The sequence below is a fragment of the Mustela nivalis genome (assembly GCF_964662115.1).
Source record: "Mustela nivalis genome assembly, chromosome: 2".
Lineage (NCBI taxonomy): Eukaryota > Metazoa > Chordata > Mammalia > Carnivora > Mustelidae > Mustela > Mustela nivalis.
The window spans coordinates 137,742,132-137,767,630 of NC_139021.1; the positions used below are offsets into that span (position 1 = coordinate 137,742,132).

General features: G+C 43.8%; 1 protein-coding gene across 12 annotated transcripts in view; it reads right to left on the reverse strand.

Annotated features, from left to right (window-relative positions):
* KCNMA1 (potassium calcium-activated channel subfamily M alpha 1) overlaps positions 1–25,499 on the reverse strand; it is a 722,449-nt gene that overhangs the window by 220,484 nt on the left and 476,466 nt on the right. For 11 of the 12 annotated variants that reach the window (XM_082719524.1, XM_082719523.1, XM_082719521.1 and 8 more), the window contains exons 6-9: positions 16,917–16,992; positions 6,630–6,705; positions 4,357–4,527; positions 2,683–2,774 (exon numbers count right to left, since the gene is read on the reverse strand). In XM_082719524.1, coding sequence (XP_082575650.1) covers positions 2,683–2,774; positions 4,357–4,527; positions 6,630–6,705; positions 16,917–16,992 — 415 coding nt within the window. Of the gene's footprint in view, positions 1–2,484; positions 2,577–2,682; positions 2,775–4,356; positions 4,528–6,629; positions 6,706–16,916; positions 16,993–25,499 lie in introns of all 12 variants that reach the window. The other variant, XM_082719517.1, reaches the window with a different exon arrangement.

The following is a 25,499-nucleotide window of genomic DNA, read 5'->3' on the forward strand; positions in this document are numbered from 1 at the left end:
AAAGACCTTATATTGCTAATTACTACCACATGCCCATATCCCAAGCGAAAGAAAACTTATTGATTCTGACAGCCCATTCTCTCAACACTGAATTCCAAATGAAAACTCAAATTTTGGCCAAACATAACATTTCATCAATCTTGTTCTACTGACTGAAAAACAACATCAAACAAAGGGTGCTAATGGCCCTTTATTACTGTTCCTTTCCCAAGCTTATATTTTCTGATGAAAGATCTAAGTGACCAAAGGGCTTCTTTAAACTACTTAGTAATTAGCTTTTGAACCAGGAAACAATACGTAAAGTAAAATGAACGGTCCCGGTCCCGGCATTGATGACAGGACCTACTCTCTGTCCTCAGGGTCGGGGGACATCGGAGACCCAAAGAGCACATTAAAAGCAAAGTGTGTATTTTCATAAAGGGAGAAGAGAGAAAGCGAAAGAGAAAAAAAAAAAAAACAGGCTAAAAGGCCGTGATAAAAGATGACGGAGACAGACAGAACAAAAGCCACGGGAAGTCTGTGATCTGAAGTCATCAGCCCTCGAGGGTTTGAGTGGAAGTGCCAAGGCGAGAAAGATGACCAGATCGGACCAGGGGCGGGTGAGAGGCCGCTGCTCTGAGGCGCCCTCTGGGGCGCCCACTGACAAAAGCCACCAGTCACCCAGCCCACCCACACTGGACCAGGAAAATTAGTTAGAGAAAAACATTGTACCCGGAGTGAGAGTCAAGATACATGGTCCATGTACACATCGGGGCAACTGACTTTATGGGTTTCTTTGGGGGCTGTGATAAGGAAATGCTGGCTTAGAGCTAGTGGGGTGGGAGGCCGTACAGAGAGCCCAGTTCCTCAGAACGCCGTCTGCTTTATGGAGACCTGCTCACACCTTAGAGGCGAAATGGGCAGAGGAGCTGTTTTCCTCTTGGCAATGGAATAAATGACCAATGGGAATCTCTGGACTTATCTGGCCTTTTGGATCCAACCAATGGCCCCAAAATCAGAACAGCTTGGTTCTCATCTCATCCAGGGCTGTTAAGGTAATAGGAAGAGGAGGGCTCCATTAGAGGGAAGGTGGAGGAATGGGCTGCCGGCATGGAAGAGATGCCAACTGGCCTCCTCTCGCCCACTGTCCTTTGTTCCTTTGAAAGGGAACTGGTTTCCTCTGGGCAGTTCAAGAAAATGAGTTTTGGGTTTTTTGTTTTTGTTTTTGTTTTGTTTTGTTTTCCCCACCTCCTCATTTTCTGTACGAAGGACTAGACCCCTGAGCTCAGGAGGCTCTGGGATCACCCACAAGAGATGAGATCTGCTCCCTCCAACAGGACGGGAGGAGGTGAGGGGGAAGGGCGGTACTATGGTTTTATTTTCTCTTAAAAAACAAAACAAAAAGAGTTCATCTGAAAACGTGTCCGAGGGGGGAGACCCAGTTCTGCAATCAGAGCTTGTAGGACTGAAAAAACTGTAAGGTCTGTGTGATGAGAATCCTCCCATCTTGATCTGGATGGTAGGTACTGAGCGTGCACGCAGGGACACATCCCTCGAGCTGTGCCTTAACCCTCAAGTGTGCCTCTTACTCTCTGGATGTTTGAACAAAAACAAAAACAACAAAGCTGAGGACCCAAGAAAAAGCTTTAAAAAAAAAAAAAGTGAAGTAAAGAATGGGTGCCACCAGCCCTGCCTGGCGCTCCAGCCAGGGACAGAGAGGCTGAGGCCCCGCTGTCCATAGAGAAGTCAGGCTTCTGGTTGGTGATGAAGGCTTGCAGTGATTTGGAGATTGGTGGAATGACTGGACCACAAAGTGAGCCAGTCCCCCAGAAGAAAGCGCTGAGGTACAGGAAGCCCAACGAAAGCCTCATTGGGAATAGGACCCGTGCTCCAACATGCCACAGATAGAATGTGTCTTGCCCTGAGGAATCTCAACAACGTAATTGTCCCTCTGAGGATAAGCTCGGGGCCTCCTGGCTGAAGAGAATCATTTTCCTGGCTGCTACAATGCCTTGACGGTAGGCCAGGCGACCTTGACCCTGCCCTCCCTAAGGCCTCCCTGCTGGAGGACAATCCCATGTTACTGCAGCACTAAAATCAAAAACAAACAAACAAAACCCCAAGGATGGCATCACATTCACATTCGTCTGGGGTACCAGAATGTAGTCCCTGAGGCTGTTGATGGGAAGAATGAATGAGCTCGGCTTCCTGGGGAGGGGTTAGAACAGAAAATACAGGCCCCGTCATCTAGGAACCTCTTCCAGGAGAAAGGCAGTATACGTCTCGGATCGACGGGTAGGGCCACGAACGGGCACACGTCTGGGTAGGTGGTCCACGGGGGAAAAGCTTCCTGGGGTAATTCTGACATCACAGCCCACACAGAATATGGTCCTTCCCTCACAGAAGCCTCTGAGGGAGGGGAGGAGAGAGCAGGATTCCTGCGTCACTGCCAGAGGGGCTCTGGAAAGTCACTCAACCCCATCTCTTCTGATGCAACTGACTTACTTTCTGCCTCCATGTTTGTTAAAAGTCCCGCCGAATTTATTCCGATTCAGGATGAGAGCAGCAATTTCGGGCACGTAGCGGGCAAACATTGCCTACATGCATGAAACAAAGAAAAAAGAGCCAAAAAAAAAAAAAAAAAATGGCATGCAGAGAGGATTCTACCACAGCGGAGGCAGCAAAACCTCTTGGCATACTTACTTTCTTCCACTAACCGCACTATAGGAGCCCCCGTATTTCTTGCGGTTTCCTATTAATTCTATGATTTCAGGGACGTAGCTGGCAAACATGGCCTGAGGAGAAGACAGGAGACAGAAGAGAGACTGAAAAGACAGGCCAAAGAAAGGGGGTGACCTTTTCAGAAGGGGAGGGGGCTCTAAGATCCGAAAACACAAAAGGGTTAGGACTGCAAAGGTATATACTAATAAAGTGGATTATAAAAATAAAGACACAAAAAGGGCAAGCTCCTGAAAATACACAGGACAAAACAAACATTAGCCAACCTGGACAACTACCAAAAAAAAAAAAAAAAAAATCACAGTCAGGATAAATGCAAGGGAGACAGGAATAAAGAAACTGACATTCAACATTTCTTGCTGAAAGGAAGTCACTAGAAGGGGTGCATGCTGGTGAAATCACACACTCACACACACATACACACAAGGGCAGGAGAAGACATTTCTAGTTAAAATTCACAGGAGAATCAACGCCGTTTTGAGTGACGAAAGACAGTAAACACCAAAAGAAGATTAAAATAATACATACACTTTTTCTGTTTAAAAAAAAAAAAAATCATCCAAAAGTACAAAAGGTAAATTTAGGAAATCACATAGGAGGACGGAATAGCAAGGAGAAACACAAATCTGCCATGTTTTGTCCAACAAACATTGTGCTTGTGGCTGGATCGGTGGGTCTCGTGACCTGCAGGGACCGCCCCGGCGCGGAGGAAATGCTTGCGCCAGTGGACACACGCACATGTACATTCATATACATTTTGTAAATGTATATGTGCCGTATGCATACAGAACAGAGAGCCGGATATGCATCCTATAAACGCATGTGCGGTGTACACACATGGAAGCTGTGTGCGAGGGAGGATTCTAATCTCTGCATACACAGCAAAAATCTCAACTTCAAAACGGGCTACCATGAAAGACAAAAGGCAGCAACCGACGTGTTGCCAGAAATCCCCCTTGAACATTACATCACAACCGACCGTTACGACCTGCAAAGGTCAGAACAGCAAACAGCGAAACTTTCTGATGTGGTCGGCGGGGACACCCCACGGGTCACTGCATCGTGGAGCTGGTCGGCTGCTTAGGAAACTGCACTGGGGTCACGCAAGGACATCCCCCTGCAGGAGACCCCTAGGCTTCCCGTCCTCCGCGGGGACCCTACTCTTCAGGGCAGGCCCCAGCCACAGTGTTTGTTGGAAGTTAGGGGAGGATCGTGAAGGTGTGGGGGGGAGCTCTTGAAACCGCAAACTGTCTAGAGAGTGTCCACGGTGTGGACTGGTCGGGGACAGCAGCTATCCTCCCTGAGAACAAGCTGCTGAATTACGTTACCAAGGGACAGACACTCTCACTTAATAAGTGAGCATCCCTTTCTTGAAGACCATTGGGTTTCCTCCTGGTGAAAAGGCTGACCCCGACAAGGGGAGGGCGCCTGGGTCTCTGGGAAACGAGTCTAACATAGCTAAGAAACACGCAGGAAAGTCACCATTGCATTTGGGTTTACTTAGCCCGGAGGTAACGCTAAGGTGATCACTTGCTGGTAATGTGGAAACACAGAATCTAAAATACAAAGCTCTAAAGAAATGGATCGTAGAAAATATTAATGACCATAAAAATCGACATCGTAATAAAGAGTTTTTACCAGTCCCCCGAGGATGAAGAAGACCATGAAAAGGCGCCCAAGCGTGGTTTTCGCGTAAACGTCCCCATAGCCAACAGTGGACATGGTGACCATGAGTAAGTAGACACATTCCCAGTACGTGAGAGCCTGGTTGTTCTGGAAATTCTCCCATGGGTCCCCTGAATTCTCCACCTAAAGCAAGGGGACAGGGAAGAGAAAAAATGACATTGTGTGCATAAAATATACCAGGAAACCAAAACCTCTAGCGGCCTCAGCACCAGGCATCTATGGCCCCGGGTGAGCTTTGCAGCAATGACTCGGAACCTCTGTGCAGGTCACGGAGAAAGTGGGGTGGTAACACACACCTGTCTTCCAGGATGATGGGGCAGAGAAGGGGAAAGAGCAGAGATGAATATCCCTAGTCCAGGTTTCTTCTCACTGTTGAAGATCTGAAGGCAGCAGAGTCTGAAAGCATTGCCTCCAGCCACGTTTTACAGCATTACCTTCAAGGAAAGAGCCAGAGAGCCCTGCCCTGACCTTTCTCTGTGAGTTCCTGCTCAGTCTCCGAGGGCCTGGCTCATGTGCTCCCGAGGAAATTCAAGACTCTCCCACCAGGGGCCTTCTCTTTTCATCATTTTGACCAAGGTGATGCCTGGTGGGCTTCGCTCATTCATACCTTAAACCTGAAGCCCCATCAGCATCTCTCAGAGTCGGATTCTGCTCTCCTGGCTTTGCAGAATGTCAGGGATGGCTCTACCCTGCAGAGGGCAAGAATTTCCCCGAGCGCATGAAAGTCGATCTCTTGAGAGTGATTTGCTTTTGCGCAACCCCTTAGACTGAGGGTCAGCAAGCTTTGTCTGTAAAGGACCCGATAGTAAATATTTTCAGCTTTGTGCAGCCTACAGATTGATCTCTGTAGCAACAACTCAACTCTGCGGTTGGCGAATCAGCCAGAGGCAATACTTATGCTCAAGGGGGAAGTGCATGAATTGGGAGCCTTTTGTCCCCAGGGGTACAGCGCACCCAACTTCACACAACACCTTACCTTTCCGTCAATTTGATCCACCAGCAAAGCTGTGAGTGAGGCAAGAGAGACACTCAAGCTACTACTCTCAGGAGAGAGGGAGAGATGCGGCCGGATCTCCAGGTCTTCCTGGGATCTCAGCCCTGCCGTACACCACACGGGCAGTTGCCTGGGACCCACCAGCATGGCCCGTGTGGGCAGCCAGCCACCAGGCCCCCAATCCACCAAGCCTCTGGTTCTTCCTCGGCAGAAAGTTTCCAAAACCAAAACCTAGCCTCTTTCACACGTCACTTCTCGAGCTCAACGCGCCATATTCATGGAGCTTTCCTGGTGGAGCAGAAGCTACTTCCCAAAATGTACGGTGAGCTCACCCCACGGGACTACTGAAGACCAAATACGGTGATGAGGGTATTACCTACGAAGAGGGATTTCAGCCCAGAATTCCATCAGCATAAAAGGGTGGGCGGGGAAGCCCTCAGATCTAGTGACTGAATGAGAGCCCCAGCTTCCATTCCAGGCCTGCCTCCCACGATAATTACATAAATCCCAATGATGGGAGGTGACTAAGGGCACCTTCCTCCCCTTAACACAGATAGAGGCTTAGTAAAGGGAAGGCACATTTATTTATTCAAAACTTCAGAGTGAGATGAGGCTCCTTCCAGTTTTAACAGTTTGTGCTTGTGCAAAACACACTTCCAACAAAAGCTGTGGTCCCTAAAAGCAGGAATAAAGGTCTTCCTTGAGGAGGTGCGAATAACTTGACTTAATAATGGATGCCTTTCAAAGAATCCTTAATTTAGAAGAATTAACATTTTGGAGATACAAAATAACTTGACAAGTAATCAGGCAAAATAATCAGAGGTGGCTTTTTGTAAGGGGGAAGCGGAGAGAAACTGAGGGATCTGAATTGGTTGTTTATTAAGAGATGTGGGTCAAACGCCCAACCTTGTCGTGAAGACCTTTTCAAGTGTTGGCTGAGGACGCACTGCCATCTTGTGGCTTACTGGGGTTACTGCAGACAGGGTGAAAAATCCACCAAACCAGTGAACTGAAAAACGCAGGTTAATGAAGCGAACATCATTCACCATTTGGAACTAGTTTAAGGTAAAAGGGTTGGAAACCCAGACAATGGTGCAGTTGCTTCTCCTGCTCCTACATTCTGCAGCGAAGCTGAAGTGTCCTTCAGAGAGAAAAATTTAAGTCATAAAATGACACAGGGACGGACTGACTGCAGAAAAGCCAGAGCTGAAGTCTCATCAAGGATACTTACCAAATGGATGAACCCCGCTGCTGTTAGCCATGTGCTGATAAATATGGAGAGCAGATTCACCAGCTTGATGGAATTACTGTGCAAAAGAGACAACAAGCAAAATCCCCAAGTTACAAGAGAAGACCATGTCTGGGCTGCCTTCCAGAGTGACAGCAATCTTTAAAGGGCAGGCCGCCCACCTCTAGTCCCCAGTGTTTCCTCCATCATAAAGGAAGGCCCTGGAAGATCCTGCATTGGTAGGTAGGGACACGGCCTACCTACCGTGAACATGACATCTGGGCCATGAAAATGGGTTTAATTTTTCTTTAATTAAATTTTATTTTGAAAATTTTTATGTCTACAGAAATATAGAAAGAACAGTATAATAAACACTTCTTCTAGAGTGAGCAATTAATATTTTGGACATTTTGTTTGTATTTTTTTTTCTCTTTTTCTATTCTTTTTTTTTTTTTTTTTTTTTGGCTGTATCATTTACAAATACAATGTAGATAGCATGACGTAACCCTTAAATACTTCAGCATTTAACACCTAAGAAGGACACCATGCAACACACTCTACAGTTGTCATGCCCAAGAAAATTCATGTGAATTCTGAAATGTCATCTAAAATACACTCTTTCTTTAGAATTCTCCCTGAAATTGTTTAGTGATATTTTCTTTTTTTTTTATCCTGATACAGGAACCAGTCGAGATTCAGAAATTGCATTTCGTTATTATGCTGCTTTCTTTATTCCAGGGGTCAGGAAACTTTTTCTATAAAGGGACAGACGGTAAATCTTTTAGGCTTTGCCAGTCACAGAGTCTAAGTCACTAGAGTCTAAGCACCCTGAAAGCAGAGGCCTTGTCTGCCTGGATCTGTTTACAGTGAGTGCCTGGCACATAGTAGGGCCTTTATGCATAAATCCTGAGTGGACTGGTCCCTCCTCCCCCTGCACTCTTCCCTCTTGGCTTCACCCTATTCACTCCCGCTGGGGTCTAGCTCCTTGAACAGTGTTGTTGGCAGGTCACTTCCCTATCCAAAGGCTCCCTGTTGACTAAAATGTTATTTCCAAACTCCTTCCCTCCTCAACACCTGCTGAAGTTTCAGATTCACCTACCACTTCTTCAACATCAACTCTTGAAACCTCCATCACAGCCAAACGTGGGACCTCCGTCCATTTATTCTACGGCCAAAGATGGTCCTTCCTATCTTTGCAAACATTTCCCTTTCTTCAGAGCCTGATTCAATCCCCACATCCTTGTTAAAGTCGCCCCCGCACGTGGGATACCAAGGGACTCCTCCTGGCTCTTACTTCTGGCCACTCACTGGTAATCAGCCCCATTGTCCGAACACAACTTTTGTAATGTTGTTTTAGATGGCTGTCTGTCTCTCATGTTCCTGGCTGTATCTTGCGGAAACAGACTCTATTTTCTACCTCTTTTAGTCTCTCTGTAGCGACGGAATGCCACCCCCGGGTGGTTCTGTCCATCATTCTTGACTGATTGTTCTCTGCCCTCTCCTACTTCTTTCTCACGTGGAACCCATGATTTAAATCCCAAGAGTTTCAAGGATATAGTAACAGTAATAAACAGCAATGGTTCACACTGCTCACTCTTCTAAGTACTTTTGGTGTATTCCCTCCTCTACTGTTCATGATGACTCTGTGACGTCACCCACACAGGAAGTAGTGAGTTGGAATGTGAGCCAGGGCACTTTGACCAGAGTGCACCCTCTTGGGTACTACAAAGTCCTCTTGGTCCCTGGCCTACAGAGTCATAGACTGGTGTCCGTCAGAGTCTTCCCTGGTCTGTCCCTGTGCCCCATGCACAGGATAGGAAAAGCTCAGAAAGAGCTGTCCCAAGGAGGAGAGAGACTCTCTTGGACATATTGATGAAACTCTTGAATTTCCCAAAAAAAGAATGGAAAAGAAAAATTCTGGTTAACTACATCTATCCTGGGGTCACTATGTGGAGGAAGGCAGGAGGGGGCTGCAGTCCAGGGTAGCCCAGGGGTTGAAGGAAGAGCCCCTCAGTGGAGGTCAGATGAGCAGTTCCAGAACAGGGGACGAGGCTAGAGCCCAGCTTGCCTTTTTCTTCAATTATCTTTTCTTCACAGAATTGAGCAGAGCAGCCCATGGTCTCAGTTTTTTCTAGAGTTGGTTCTGACAACTCCAGGAAAATAGAGCCAAATATTTTAAAAATTTGTTTGATACTGATCTTTTGAAATGTGTGGAATGACTTCCTTCTGGTTCAAAAACAGAAAAACAATAAAAATGTCCACTCCATCATTCTTACTCATCTTGACAGTTGCCAGATTATAAAAGTTGCCTATAAAAATTGCCAATATTTATTGAGTCCCTATTATATGTGCTAGGCATTGTGTTGAATTCTTCATTCTGCTCAGATTTTTACCATTCTACCTTTTGATGCAGGTACTGTCACTGTTCCCGCTAACCAAATAAAAAAACTGAGGCTTGGTATACTTAAGCAGCTTGTCGGAGAAGACACGGTTGGTAGGCAGTGGGATTAATATTCGAACCAGCCCTGTCTGACCCAAACCCTATAATATAACCCCAATGTAATAATTGGGAGAAGCTGCACAGGGTTCTGTGTATATTGCTCTTGGGTTTCCCACATCCCTTCCTCAAGGATAGACCCGTTCTCAGCCTCTGACCTGGGTGGGTGTCACTCAAAGTCTCCCACTTCCCCTACCTGGGTGGCTTGAACCACATAGGCCAACTGGAGGAGCTCTCGGCTCCAAATGGCTATGAAGTAGAGTTTATCGGAAGCATTTTTTTTAAAGATTTTATTTATGTATTTGACAGACAGAGATCACAAGTAGGCAGAGAGGCAGGCAGAGAGAGAGGAAGAAGCAGGCTCCCTGCTGAGCAGAGAGCCCAATGTGGGGCTCGATCCCAGGACCCTGGGATCATGACCTGAGCCGAAGGCAGAGGCTTTAACCCACTGAGACACCCAGGCGCCCCTATCGGAAGCATTTTTAAGGAATGGAGTGGGAGAGAAAGAATCTGACTCCTTCTGAGATTCAGGTGCAAAAAAAGTATAAGTCTGGGGCTCTGGAAGGCCATCTGCCCTAGAGAAAGCCTGCCTTGGAACGTGACCTGGAAGGGATAAAGAGAAAAGCAGAATCCTGATGGGAGACTTTGAACCCCTGGATCTAGACATGTCTATTCTGTCTTAAATCCCCATCATTATCAAGGCTGGTTCAAAGTAGAGTCTGTCCCTCACAATTAAAGCCATCTGCTCATGACGGGAGGGGTAAAATCCAAATTGTTCTCGGAGAATCTAACAATTGATCGAGTCTGTAAAGTAGGTTCGGGACCATTTCTACCTAAGAAAAGAGGGTGGATCCTGTATCACCACCAACTGCTCAGCAGGATGCTTAGTTCCATGGCTCTGCAGGTTCTGGATGGACCTGGCATTTACAAGGACAAGCACAGATCTGTTAAACCCTGGCCTTTGTCTCTCTTCCCAGATCTTACCATGGGTCATGCAACCATCTCTAGGTAGTTTCTAAAGCTATGAATGGAAATCACCAATTCACCAAAATAATGTTTAAAATCTTCTATTTCAGCCTCTCCTGAGAACAGAGAGATATCAGAATTCTTGCCTTTCTGTTCCCTAGAGCAGCCTGTCAACCCCAGAGACCGACTCACTGGACTTCCAGAGCATTCTCGCTCTAGAAAAACAAGCCCCCACCTCTCCCACCCAGAGACTGTCAGAGTAGAAATAAAATGTATGGATCTAAGGCATCCACCCAACGAACTATCAGAAGCAGAAACTCTGATAGCCAGAGAACTCCAGTTCATTGTTGCAGCTGGAACATCAACTAGTTTCTCAGTAGGAAAGCAAACTCCCACACACTCCTCTACTTTGTGAGTCCTCCAAGGTGTGAGCTAACACGGGTGAGGGAGAAGCAGATGAGGAACAGGTGGCCTCTCAGAGAAGCATGTACATATGGTCCCTGACTTCACAAGCATTCAACTTATACCATTCTCGGTGTGAAAGCCACATGCCTTCAGAGACACGAGATTTTGTGTTTTGAATTTTGGTCTTTTCCCAGACTAGCGATAGGCAGCATGACTTCTCTTGCGACCCTGGGCAGTGGCAGTGAGCTGCAGCCCCCAGTCAGCCACGTGACCACCAGAGCCCAAAACCGACATACAACCACTGGTTTTCACTTCTGGTACAGTATTCAGTAAGTTACGTGAGATAGTCAGCAGTTGATTATGAAAGAGGCTTTGAGTTAGATGGTTTGGCCCAGGTGTGGGCCAATTTAAGTGCTCTGAGCACATTTAAGGTAGGCTAGGCTAAGCTACAATGTTCCAGACGTCAGGTACAACAAGTGCATCTTTGACTTGGGGTATTTCCGACTTACAATGGGTTCATCCAGATGTGACCCCATTGTACGTCAAGGAAAATCCATGTTGTTCATTTTCCAAAAGGATAATTAAATACCAAGCTGGTTCGCCTGCACACTCCCAGATCCTTGGAACCCGAACAAAGCAGTGCCTATCCAATCACCATACGGAGCCCTCTTTTTTTTTTTCTTTTAATTTATTTATTTGACAGACAGAGATCACAAGTAGGCAGAGAGGCAGGCAGAGAGAGAGGAGGAAGCAGGCTCCCTGCGGAGTAGGGAGCCTGATGCAGGGCTCGATCCCAGGACCCTGGGATTATGACCTGAGCAGAAAGCAGAGACTTTAACCCACTGAGCCACCCTGGTGCCCCCGGAGCCATCTTGAGATATTAAAATTATTGTAGCCTCTGAGCCTCTTGGTGCTTTGGAAAAACAACCTAAATACGATGATTATTAATTTCTAAATGACTGTCATAATGCTATTAATAGTGCTTAAGGGAATTCTTGCTGTGCGTAGAACGGTTCATCATTGTCGCGGAAAGCGTCCATATTCAACACTGAAACCTGATTATTTTTATGGCATTAACATCATTACAGATTGCTAGCACCAGGAATTTGTTTCCAAATTAAACTGTACAACCAATCATCTAAAAGCCCTGTGAAAAGGATGCAAGATTAAGTCTTAGTGGACTTTCTCTCTACTCTGAAATTTGAACCTTACCAGGTCGCCCAGGGCTCCTTGGGAGGAGGGAGAGGGTAGCAGGGTTAAGTTTGTGTGTTCTGTATGGCAAAAGGGTCACTGGAAATGGGCATAGGTTTGTAACCAAGGTCACGGGTCTGAGCCAAACACGAACTTCCTAGTGGTTAGAATAGTTAGAATATTGGAACCATTCACATTTAAGCCCCTTTCTCTTGCCTTGAGGGAAGAATGGACTCGGGGCCTTATCATGAGAACCTAACTCATCTAAAGGAGAAGTGAGCTGGGGAAAATCAGAGGGGGAGACAAACCATGAGAGACTGTGGACTCTGAGAAACAAACTGAGGGTTTTGGAGGGGAGGGCAGTAGTGCATTGGGTGAGCCTGGTGGTGGGTATTAAGGAGGGCACGTATTGCATGGAGCACTGGGTGTGGTACATAAACAATAAATTTTGGAACACTGAAAAAAATTAAATTTAATTTAAAAAAAAAGAAAAAAAATCATTTTCATGTTGTCTGTTATCATTTCTGGGTCCCCAACTCATGAGTTCTCAATAGTCATTAGAGAAATTTACATGACTGGATACAGTGAATGCTCCAAGGGCAGGCACAGATATCTTTCTGTTCCTGCAGATTGGAGATCTTTCCAGGACCACGCACATGCTGGAAGAGCGAAAGTATGTCTCTTTCTGAAAGCATAGCGACAAACCCAGAGCTAGCGTGCGCTGTCTTTGCCCTCACTGTATTTATCAAGACACGTTCTGGTTAACACTGAAAAATGTCATTCACTTTCTACAAAACAGGGCAAATCTGTCCCTGCTTGGCTTGTCCACTGTTTTCCTCCTTTGTGGCTGAGTGCACAGCCAGGTGTCAGTGGCTTTATTTTGTTTTATTGTTACCTCTGCTGGACAGATACAAGGTATCCACCCCCGAAAAGTCAACTCATGAGACCACACTGAGATGACTGGACTGAACTATAAGCAAAATCAAGTTCTGTCCCTTCTGCCCCTTACCTACCTCTCCACCCCTCTTCCTGCTCTCCACCCTGAGCTGCACGGCTCAGGGCCATTTCCTGGTACCACGTGCTTGGACAACTGCCCCAAATGGTCTAATGGTCTCCAGTTTTAGATGCCTCAAACCCATCATACAATTGGTGAACTAGTCGATCTTTCTAAAACATAAATTTGACCACATTCCTGTCCTACTTAAACCCTTCAGTGACCCCTCTCACTGTCCGAGTTAAATCTGTGAAGCCCAGGAGCCTTCACGGTGTGGCCTTCACCTGGACAACCCCACCATAATGAACCCATCTCCATAATGAACACACTTTTTAAAGAACTTAACCTTGGAGACGTTTCCAAGGTCATATTTGTAGTACCATGATTTTAGTTCTCCAAATGCCCTCCCCAAATGTGTGGGCTAAGTAAACAACAGTGCACATGCACCATAGAATAGTCTGAGGGAAATAAAAGTGACATGGGAGAATGCTCGTAATGTTTGTCTCAATCACAGGTGGGGGGTGGGGAAGTTACACTTTATGCTTTTCTAGATCTTATCAGAGAGCACAGGGTGGGGAGGGACAGCGGGCAGGGAGGGGCGGATCCCAAGCAGGCTCCCCACCCAGTGTAGAGCCTGGGGTCATTCCCACAGGGCTCAATCCCACAACCCTGAGATCATGATCTGAGCTGAAATCAAGAGTTGGACGCTTAACCACTTAACCGAATGAGCCACCCACGAGGCCCGAGCACAGTCTACTTTAATAATTAGTAAGGCCACTGTCATTTGAAATAAATTGTTGGCTGTCCCGTTTTCATCATCAACATATACACATCAAGTAAGACGCGGAATGACAGCCTTTAAAACTGAGCTCCTTATTTTGCTCTGGTGCAGAATAACTACACACCCTCTCCTCGGTGAGTCTGCTCGCCAGGGAGCAGGGTCACTGATGCACTGCCAAAAACTTGGACAAAGACCTGGAGGGGACTCTGTTCCCTTCAACAGGCCATTTTCCAGACATGGAGAAGGTAGCCACTACCCCTCCCCCCATTAGCTGGCAGTTTAAAGAATGGCCCTGATGCTGTCCCATCACTGTGACTTGTTTCTTTCATCTGTGTTTTCTCTGTCATCCTGTTCACTCTGGTTTCCTTTGCTGCCCACTTAGTTCTCTCTCTCTCCCCCATATACTTCTTTGCTCTGTTTCTTCCAGCTCTTTGCCAAGCAAAGCAGCCAAAGGACAGAAAATGAAACTGCAATTTCAAGCCATTATTTCAAATCACATTTGCAACGTCTCTGTCCCTTCCTAATGCCACAGATCAGTGGGGGCCACCTGAGAAAGCCAGACAAAATCCCCCTAAAGGCGATTCCAGGGCTGCACCCACGCTCCTGGAAGGTCACCGTGAACACAGCAGAGTACAGAGGAGTCACCAGGAAATAAGCTCTGCGTCCAAAGCCCTGTAAAAACCAAGGCTTCCTCTTCTCAGCATCAGAGCCTTCAGGATCTGGGCTCAGGGATCCACAGAGGGAAGAAGCTGAGATTAGCCAGGCATCCAAAGAGAGAAGGGGCTCACAGAGTTGATGTACAGGCTCTACAATTAAGTCACGTTTCTTACAATTAAGAACTTTTTTAAGTTTTATTTTAAGTCCTTCCAATTCAGTCAAGTTTCCTTCTGTGCCTGGGATCTGGCCCTAGCTTGCCTTCCTAACGTCATCTTTGTTTTCCTGGCACAAAGCCCCCAGTATCCAAGAGCACAGGCAGGATTACTCAAAGAGCCCCCAAGGAACCATTTCTCTCACCTGTGTGCTTTTGTCACTTCAGTGATTGGAGGTTTCTGGCCCTCACCTGCTCAAGCCCAGCCCTACTTGGATAACACTCAGAAGCTCACCTAAGACAACCCCTTTTCCTTAAGAAGAGCCTTGACCAGCCCACACTCATGTCAAGCCTGATGTCATTCCTCTCCTCTGTACCTCACCGCCAACCCCCCCCCCCCTATACTTGTGTCCCAGCACCAGCCCACCACAGGTCTTGCTGGCTCTCCCTCCTCTTGTACTCTCTGAGAGCAGGATGCTACCCTGGTCCCCTGCTTGGCTGCTGGTACGAATGGACACTCAATTCAGGCTTGTTGAATTAACTCAATCACCCACACATGCACCAGGAACCGACACAACCCAAGTTGTGGGGTTATGCTCAAAACCGCCTCTACCATAGAAAGAGTTGAACTGAGTGGGAAAGCAGGGTGCTAGGGAAATGCTGTTTGGACCTCCAGAGAGCAGACCCCCAGCAGCCTGTCACTCTGGGACTCCTCCCTAAGACTGCCCTCCCCCAACTTGCCCTAGCTGGCTGCTTCGGCTCTCTCCCCTGTGCTCTGGGAGAATGAAACAGCCTAACTGTGGGGTTATCGGTCGGCATGTTGGTGCTATTTCCTGCACCTAAAGGAGAGGAAGCTTCTCCAAGGAATGGGAAATTGATGGGTCTCTTCACAAAAGTCCAAGGAAAGATATTTTATTCACCTGGCTTATAGTCTTCCCAAGTCCAAAAACGATCCATACAGAATGCAAGAAAAACAAGAATACAGTTTTCTTTCCACGTTATTCCTTGGAGTCACGGCACATTCTTAAAACACTGGTGTCAGAGAATTAAAAGCCCCCGAATTTATGGTGTACACACAAACCAGGGAACAAGGGGCGTTACAGCATGTTCGTGAATGTGGTTAACTCCACATAGCCTTCCCCACCAGAAAAAACAAGTGTCTCTTAAATACATTTCCTGCGCATGGCCCTGGGTACACACTGGTTCTACCCTAAAAAATACAGTTTAGCAGGGCAAAATATAAAAAAATATAGTTTCGCAGGTAAGCATCAGGGTCACTAGCTTATCCATACTTCTAATTTCAGGAGTAGAGTCCATTGCCCTCAAGACCCATAAAAAATTAGAAGGAACCAAAAAAGGTTACTGTCACTCAGAAGAAATACAAAAAGTAACAATATTCACTCTATCTTAGGCATACTACATACTATTAAATGGAACATCAATAAACACTCACACCAGGGTAATGTAAGTGCAGGGTGATGGGGACCCGCTTAGAGAGGACTCTTATTGTGGTTGATGCTCGTTTGCTTTTTACCTTGGATAACAGGAAGTGGATTTACCCCACATGCGCATGAAGAGTTGGTGAGAAGACAAAAAAAAAAAAGCAAAACAAAAATAAACAAACAAAACATGCAAACCCCAAAGATGGAGGCCAAAGACCTGCCGCATGTGTCAGCTGTGACAGGTTCGGGAAGCTGAGTCCCAGCCTCGGGGACTGGGAAAACAAGGCTGACTCCAAGGCCCCCGAAATGCAGGTGTATTAATTATAAATCACAAAATCCAGAAGTGTCCTGTTTTTAATCATTTATCAAACACGTCAACCTCAGAGGAAATGGAACATTAGCAGTGAGCTTCTTAAAGTGTAATTTCCTACAAGAGAAATTTATGGCCTATACTTATTCTCCATTAGAGGACGTCTAACCTCTTTTATTAGTTTATTCATCAAGGCAGCCTGGTTTCGGGCCAGCTCTGCAAACCCGCAGGTCATCTGGAAAGGGGTCTCTGGGGAATTTTTCCTCCTGGTCCAGTAGTGTTTTCCAGATCATAACACAGTTAACAGAAGTAGTCATGGTACATTCGGCGGGAGGTTTTTAGGTATTCCCCAAAAGGCAATTCACAGAGTGAGCCCCAGGGACTACCGTGGCTATAAAGTGAACATCTAAAATGTACTTTGAAATGAAATGATTTTCTGTTTGCCGTATGAGGCTTGTGATTGCCTCTCAAAGAGCACTGCTTCCATTGCTTTTACGTTCAGGTTCAATTTCTTATTTAGTGATGTAATAAAGGGGCGATTTAGAACCCGCAAGCAAGGACTTCCCAATCAGTGAGTTGCTCGATCTCTCATCCACTGGGCACCGTCTCTCCAGGATGCTGTGGCCTATTTCCAAGCAACCCGCACAGCCCCCCAAAACTGTCTCCTTCCCCACATGCACAGCTGTTTCTCTGTTCACCAGACAGTCCCCAGCCCTGCAGAAGAGAGCAATCCGAGCCCTACTCTGTGCCTTCTCCAGACCTCTGTGCGAGATCACTCTTTCTGAGACGAACAGAACTCTCAGCTTGCGGTGATGAAAACAAAAACAGCCGATATGTACAAACTGATGTGCGGGGCCAGAACGAGGGGGGAAAAAATGTGAATAAGGACATCTTACCTTGTTTTAAGGATATTCAGAAACTGCAAAATTTCTGAAAACTGTATCAGTCTGAGAGCTCTTAAAAATCTCAAACCTGGAAAGAGAAATGAAATAGAGACACATTATTCTCACTGCGTGGTTTTAATGATCACACTCAGCCGTTTGATCTACAGCTGCCAGGGTCGAAGGGATCTGAAGTTCTTACAGACGATTAAACCATCCCGTACCTTGGTCATAGTCCTTCATTCGGATTCTTGACTGGTTTAATCCCTGCTGGTAAACTTTCTCATTAAAGGAGGCCCGTTTTGAGCCCCCGTAGAGAAAGGTCCGGTGGGGAAAGCCCCGTTAAACGAGGCTTCTCCTTTGCTCATCTCAGATTTAAAGCACTGTTCCTAAGTTGCCTACTCTTTTGAGAGGATTTTGTCTCTGAAAAACACTGGGTATGGGGCCAGGTAACCTTTATGCTAAGAGCAGATTACAAACAAATCGGATAACCTGATGTCTTTGATTTCTTTTTTTTTAAACTTTATCTTCACCTGATAAAATGAAGAGTAAAGGCTACAGAGTGATCCATTTTCTAGATCCATTTTCTCAATTTCTCCCCCAATCAAAAAAAAAAAAAAAAGTCAAATTGGTAAGATCTCATACCTCATAACTTCAGGATCCAAAACATATATATTTCCGCTTTTACTAAGCATCAAGATAAATGCCTGTCCTTTCTAAATTGGCAACCTCTGCTGAATGGAAACCAAGAGCCAGCATTTCTAGACAGCAGAAGAGGGACAGGTACCAGGAAGGAAGATACCATCCAGGATTAGAGAAAATATAAATTATTGTTGTGTTTTAATAGCCTGGAGTAAAATATATTTCGTTGAAATCAAATTCATGAGTCAAAAACATTCTGAGTCACTCATGGGGTTTTCATGCTTGGCCATCATGTAAGAGAATTACTGAAAAAATGCTGATTATCACAGCTTTGAGAGAGTTTCAATATCACACCCTTTGCTAAGGGTACAGATTTGTACAGATTTTCCGAAAGCATTTTGTCGAGTGCCCCCACATGCCAAGTGCAGTACTAAGCCCAAGGTGGGCTAAATTGTTGACAGGCAGCTCTTGGCTGATGAGTGAGACTTTTTTCTGCCCCCATATGTGAGGCAGGAAGCAGTGGGAAGAGGCTGGGGGAGTCACTGCAAGGAATCAAGGAAAGCAGACAGATGGGAAGTTTTCCACTCTATGGCTCCACTTTGGGCCCGGTTAGATTTCGCCCTGTTCAAGCATTAGGGGACAAGGAAGGACTAACGCAAAGCCCAGGAGGGGGGAAAAAATCCTATTGCACAAGAGGAAGAAAGGGATAATAGCTCAAAAGGGAAATTTCTCATCTAAAAAGGATTTACCTTCATGAACAGAAGATTTTCTCAGAAGACGCTGGCCTTCTATGCCAAATGATATTTATATTACTTTTATTAAACCAGAAAGTGCAGAGATGAGAGGGGATGTTGATGAACTGAAGGCCCAGGAGCCGAAACACAGTCCTAACAGAACTGATGAAAGGTTCACTTAACGCAGCCGAACGCTGCAGAGAACAAACCTGAGAAATAATCCCAGAACACAGAGAACATAAGGAAAAGGGAGAAAAAAGGATGAAATCTAAGAAAATGGAAATGGAGGGGAGATCACAGAAATCCAACTTATGAATAAAACATGTTCCAAAAGGAAGTACAAACAACCTGTAGATCCTAAGTAATGGGCGGGACATAATTGAAAAGAACTTTCTAGAAAGGGAAAAAGGACTGGAGAGTAAGAGCCAAAATGAATGACCAGCTCTTAGAAACTCACATCCAGAGTCTTTTCTTCAAATTTTAAGTATTAACATAAATTAAAAAACAAAGTGTCAGGGTGGGGAGAGGGTCACCATGAGCGCCACAAAGACAACATGATGTGATAGTAGATATAAATGACAATGGGCAACACTCAGACTCTTAAGACAAGGAGAATTTGGCCCAAGACTTTTATGCCTGTCAAGCACTCGTTCAACAATAAAAATAAAAACAAAAAATGTCTTCAAAAGCCCAGGACCTCCCAGAAAATATATTGCTTGTGCAAAATATTTTCAAAGTTCTCAAGCCTTATTAAATCAGAATTGAGTGGCAGAGGCTGGGAGGTATACTTGTAAAAAACTCTACTGTTGATCCTAAGCATCCAGCCCAACCGGATGGCTGGTCTCAGTCCAGCATCATCGGCACACACTGCTGGGAGATAAAGTGACACATTGAGAAATTTGAGGTAGAAGACTAGCAGCACTGAAACCAGTAAGGACACAGAAGGATGTTTTAGTGTCATATTAGCCGCTAATGGCTTCAGCCTAAAAATCCTGTGTATGCATATATACGCACATATATATCTCATATACAGTATATAACATATTACATTTGTAGTATATATGGTACATATATTACATATATAGTATATATGTAAATATATATTTATGTATACATATATATTTGCATATATTTTTCTTCATTTATGGAAACAAAAATAGAAAACAAACTTTGAACTGGATTTCTTTCTTTTTACTGTAGGTGATGCTGCTGCGTCCTCTATTATTTGTCTGCAGCCTCCCACATTTTAAAGTGACTCATAAATGTATAATAGAATAAAAGCTTCCCTTGTTAGGGAGCTGTATGGAAGTAAGGGTAGGAAACAGTGAATGCAGCAGCCGAAGGTCCTCTAGTCTTGCCAGAGGTGAACTGTAGATCTAGATCTGAGCATTTTGCCTATAGAAAAGCAGGGAGACACTAGAAGATTACCAATGTACAGGAGAGAAAAACAAGCCAAAATGCCTACAGAGATAGTCATCTGAAGCATGGACCTTTCAGCTCCCTGCTTTCTGCCCTGGACCCCGCTGGCCGATTCTCAGCACAGCAGCCAGAATGAACCTGGTAAACAATATAATAGATCATGACTCCCCTCTGCTCAAAATCCTCCAAGGTCCCCATTTCACACAGAGTCAAAAGTCCAAGTCCTCCAAGGGCCTATAAAGCAACACCACCCCATTTCCTTGCGGATCTGACAGCCTCTTCCGTCTCCCGGCGTTAGCCTCCTTCCAACCTGGATGCTTTCTTCTGTTATCCATCTCTGCCGGCCCCCCTCCAAATTCTTACTCTTTGTGCCCACTTCACTTTTCTCCACAGCATGAGGAAGCACTAGCGTCTTCTTTACCTAAGTGATTTACTTTCTGACTCCTTATCCATAACATCAGTGGGCTGAGGGGAGGAACTGGTGTCTGCTTTGCTCGTGGCTTTGAATTAGAGCCTGGAGTAAGGTGAGTGCTTGGTAAATATCCACCTGAGCTGAATAAATAAATAGCCTTTTGAAAAAGAATGAGCAGACGGGTGCCTGGGTGGCTCAGTGAGTTAAAGCCTCTGTCTTCGGCTCGGGTCATGGTCTCAGGGTCCTAGGATCGAGCCCCACATCAGGCTCTCTGCTCAGTGGGGAGCCTGCTTCCCCTCTCTCTCTGCCTGCCTCTCTGCCTACTTGTGATCTCTGTCAAATAAATAAATAAAATCTTTTAAAAAAGAAAAGAAAAGAAAAAGAATGAGCAGAGAGTTAAAGGTACATACTCTGCATTCAGAACACGGAGACCGCCCAAGGAGGGCGGTCTTTCCCTGAAGAAAAGAGCCATGAGTACTGAGGGCTCACAGGGGAGGGCTGACACCCTTAGGACATCCGAAGCCCCCTAACCAGGGAAAAGTCATAAACAATGGTCTTTCTGCTGTACCCAGAGATGTCCTATAGAAGCACAGACAGCAACTCAAATTCCATAAAGGAGACCAAGAAAAGGGAGAGGTGGAAAGGGCATGGCTAATTGACAAATCATTCATCTTCTTTGCTTTATAATACTGTATTCTTACCATTTATTCCCTAAAACTTAAAACCTCTGAAAGACAATGATACTCCAGGAAAATAGAAAATGACTAGGACCAAGATGTAAAGAAGAAAATATGTGTGTGCCAAAAACCATGATTTATGCCCCCACGAAGATCCAGATGAATTCAAGTGAGTTCCTTTAAATATTAAGAAATTGTAAACTTCTCTATTATATCAACAACTAATTAAAATGGATGGTTCTCTCATTTTCTGTACTCTGTATTAGTTTAGAAAGCTGGAATTACCTGGGCACAGGTACTTCACATATTGTGGGGTACTAATGATGAACTATAAGAATCCTAATAAAACACTTCTATATCGTATCTGAGACTATATTAAATGAATAACACACATGAGCTGTAGTGGATACTATGAGGCACAGCCCAGGTCCCTTCTTTGGAGATCTTTATTCTTTTTTATTTTTTTTTAAGATTTTATTTATTTGCCAGAGAAAGAGCACAAGCAAGGGAAGCAGCAGGCAGAGGGAGAAGCAGACTCCCCATTGACAAAGGAGCCTGATGCAGGACTTGATACCATGACCCTGGGATCATGGCCTGAGCTGAAGGCAGATGCTTCACTGACTAAGTCACCCAGGTGCCCCAGAGAGATATTTATTCTTTCCTGACTCATGAAGAGGTCTCATCTAAGAGTATACACTTGCCAGGGATGGCCCCCAATAACCAGGAGATGTGGGGAAAAAGACTCGCTGCCCTGTTTCCATTTGGGACAACCCTAAAGAACCATGTGGCTGTAGAACTCTACATGGCATTGGCTGAGGCTTCTGTTGCAACTCTACCAGAGCTGAAGCTCTCCACCCACTCTTAGTACCTTCATCTCTTGGCCCATAACCTGAAGACACAAAGGTTCAAAATCTTTGTGATGCAGCAAAAGCAGTTCTAAGAAGGAAGTATATAGTCATACAGGCCTATCTCAAGAAACAAGAAAAATCTCAAATAAACAATCAAACCTTATGCCTGGAGGAACTAGAAAAAGAAGAAGAACAACAACAAAAATAAAACAAAATTAGCAGAAGGAAGAAAATAATAAAGATCAGAGTAAAAATAAATGAAATTGAGACTCAATAGAAAAACAGAAAAGATCAATGAAGCGTAAGAGCTCATTCTTTGAAGATACTCAAAATTGATAAACTGTAGTCAGACTCATTGAAAAAGAGAAAGAGAGGCGGAGAGAGAATGTAAATAAATAAAATGAAAAATGAAGAGGGGTGCTCAGCTGGCTCAGTCAGAAGAGCATATGACGCTTGACCTTGGGGTTGTGAGTTTGAAACCTCCGTTGGGTGTAGAGATTACTAAAAAATAAACTTTAACAAAAAAAAGGAAGAGGAGAAGGGACAACCAATACCACGGAAATACAAAGAATTATAAGACATTACTATGAAAAATTGTACACCAAAAAAGTGGATAACCTAAGAAAAATGGATAAATCCCAAGAAACATAGTCTTCTAAGACTAAACAGGAAAGAAATAGAAAACCATGAGAGACTATGGACCCTGAAAAACACTCTGAGGGTTTCGAAGGGGCGGGGGGTGGGAAGTTGGGCACCCCTGGTGGTTACTATTGTGGAGGGCACGTATTGTATGGAGCACTGGGTGTGGTGCATAAACAATGAATTCTAGTACACTGAAAAGTAATTTAAAAAAAAAAAGAAAATCAGAAAAGACTGATTTCTAGTAACAAAATTCAATCTGTAATTAAAAAAAACTCCCAATAAACAAAAGTCCAGGATCAGGTGGCTTCAAAGTTAAATTCCATAAACAGTGAAAGAATTAATAACTATCTTTCTCTAATTATTCTTTAAAAAAAAATAGAAAGGAATGGTTCCAGATTTATTCTATGAGGTCAGCATTACCCTGATACAAAAACCAAACAAAGCTACTACTAAAAAAAAAAGTATATGCCAATATCCCTTAGGTACCTAGATGTAGAAGTCTTCAACAAAATATTAGCAAACTGTATTTAAAAATACAAAAAGGATCATTTACCAGGATCAAGTGGGATTTATTCCAAGGATGGTTCAATATCCACAAGTCAATCAACATGATACATCACATGAACAAAATGAGAGATAAAAATGGTATGATCAGGGCACCTGGGTGGCTCAGTGGGTTAAGGCCTCTGCCTTTGCCTCAGGTCAGAATCCCAGGGTCCTGGGATTGAGCCCTGCTTCGGGCTCTCTGCTCAGCAGGGAGCCTGCTTCCTCCTCTCTCTTTGCCTGCCTCTCTGCCTACTTGGGATCTCTGTCTGTCAAACAAATAAATAAAATTTTTAAAAAATAAATAAAATAAAAAATAAAAATGGTATGATCATCTCAATAGATGCAGAAAGAGCATTTGAAAAAACTCAATATCCATTCATGATAAAAGCTTTCCACAAAGTAGGTATAGAGAGCAATACACCTCATTATAATAAAGGCTATATATGACAAACCCACAACTAACATGACACCCAATAGTGAAAAGCTGAAAGCTTTTCCCATAAGATAAGGAAGATGACAAGGATGTCTACTCTCACCACTTTTATTTAACATACTACTAGAAGTCGTAGCCATAAGAATCAGGCAAGAAAAGAAAATAAAAGGCATCAAAATTGGTTAGGGGTAAGTAAAACCATCATTATTTATAGATGACATACTACCATACATAGAAAACCTTAAAGACTTCATTAAAAATCTATTAGAACTGATAAATGAATTCAGTAAAGTTGCAGGACACAAAATCAATATACAGACATCTGTTGTGCTTCTATATACTATTAATGAGATAGCAGAAAGAGAAATTAAGAAAACAATCCTAATTACAATTGTATCAAAAAGAATAAAATAGGGCACCTGGATGGCTCTGTGGGTTAAAGCCTTTGCCTTTGGCTCAGATCATGATCCCAGGGTCCTAGGATCAAGCCCCACATGGGGTTCTCTGCTTTGCAGGGAGCCTGCTTCCTCCTCTCTCTGCCTGCCTCTCTGCCTACTTGTGATCTCTGTCAAATAAATAAATAAAATCTAAAAAAAAAAAAAAAGAATAAAGTATCTAGGAATATATTTAACCAAGGAGGTGAAAGAATTCTACTCTGAAAACTATAAGATATTAATGAAAGGAACTGAAGACAACACAAATAAATGGAAAGATATTCCATGCCCATGGACTGGTAAAATTAATATGGTTAAAATGCCCATCCTACCCAAAGCAATTTACAGATTCACTGCAATTCCTATCAAAACACCAATAGTGTTTTTCACAGAACTAGAACAAATAATTCTAAAATTTGTATGGAACCACAGGAGACACCAAATAGCCAAAATAATCTTGAGAAAGAAGAGCAAAGTGGAAGGTATCACAAACTCAGACTTCAAGATACACCCAAAGTTACAGTAATCACCATAGTATGATACCAGCAGAAAAACAGACACAGAGATCAATGGAACAGAAGAGAGAGCCCAGAAATAACTCCATGCATGTATGGTCAATTCATCTACAACAAAGGAAGAATATACAACAGGGAAAAGACAGTCTCTTCAATAAATGGTGCTGGGAAAACTGGACAACTATATACAAAGGAATAAAACTGGACCACTTTTTTATACCATACACAAAAATAAACTCAAAATTGATTAAAGACCAACATGTGAAACTTGAAACCATTAAACTCCTAGAAGAAAACCCAGGCAATAATCTCTCAGACACCAGTCTTAGCAATATTTTTCTGGATATGTCTCCACAGACAGGGGAAACAAAAGCAAAAATAAACAATGGGGCTATCTCAAACTAAAAAGCTTTTACACAGCAAAGGAAACCATCAACAGAACAAAAAAAACCAACCTCCTGAAAGGAAGATATTTGCAGATGATGTCTGAAAGAGCTTAATATTCAAAACATATAAAGAACTCATTTGACCCAACACCCAAGAAAACAAATAATCTGACTTAAATATGAGCAGAGGACCTAATTAGATATCTTTTTCCAAAGAAGACGTATAGTGGGCCAGCACACACATGAAAAGATGCTCAATATCAGTGATCATCTGGGAAGTAAAAATCAAAACCATGATGAGATATCACCTCACAACTGTCAGAATGATTACCAAAAAAAAAAAAAAAAAAAAAATACAAGAAATAACAAGCATTAGTGAGGATGTGGAAAAAAGGGAACCCTCATGCACTGTTGATGGAAATATAAAATGGTATCAGTACTGTGGAAAACAATGTGGAGTTTCCTCAAAAACAGAAATATCGTATGATCCAGTAATCCCATTTCTGGGTATCTACCCAAAGGAAATGAAGACACTAATTTGAAAAGATACATACATCCTAGGTTTACTGCAGGATTATTTACAGGAGTCAAGGAGTCAAGATATGGAAGCAACTGAAGTAGCCATCGATAGATGAATGGATAAATAAAATTATATATATATATAGATATCATATATATATATATATCATATATATATATATATATATCACACACCCATACCCACGTATATATACAACAGAATATTACTCAGCTGTCAAAAAGAATGAAATCTTGCCATTTGTGACAAGATGAGTGGATGTAGAGTATTATGCTAAGTGAAATAAGTCAGATAGAAAGATAAATACTATACAATTTCACTTACACACGGAACGTAAAACACAAAGCAAACAAACAAAAACACACTCATAAA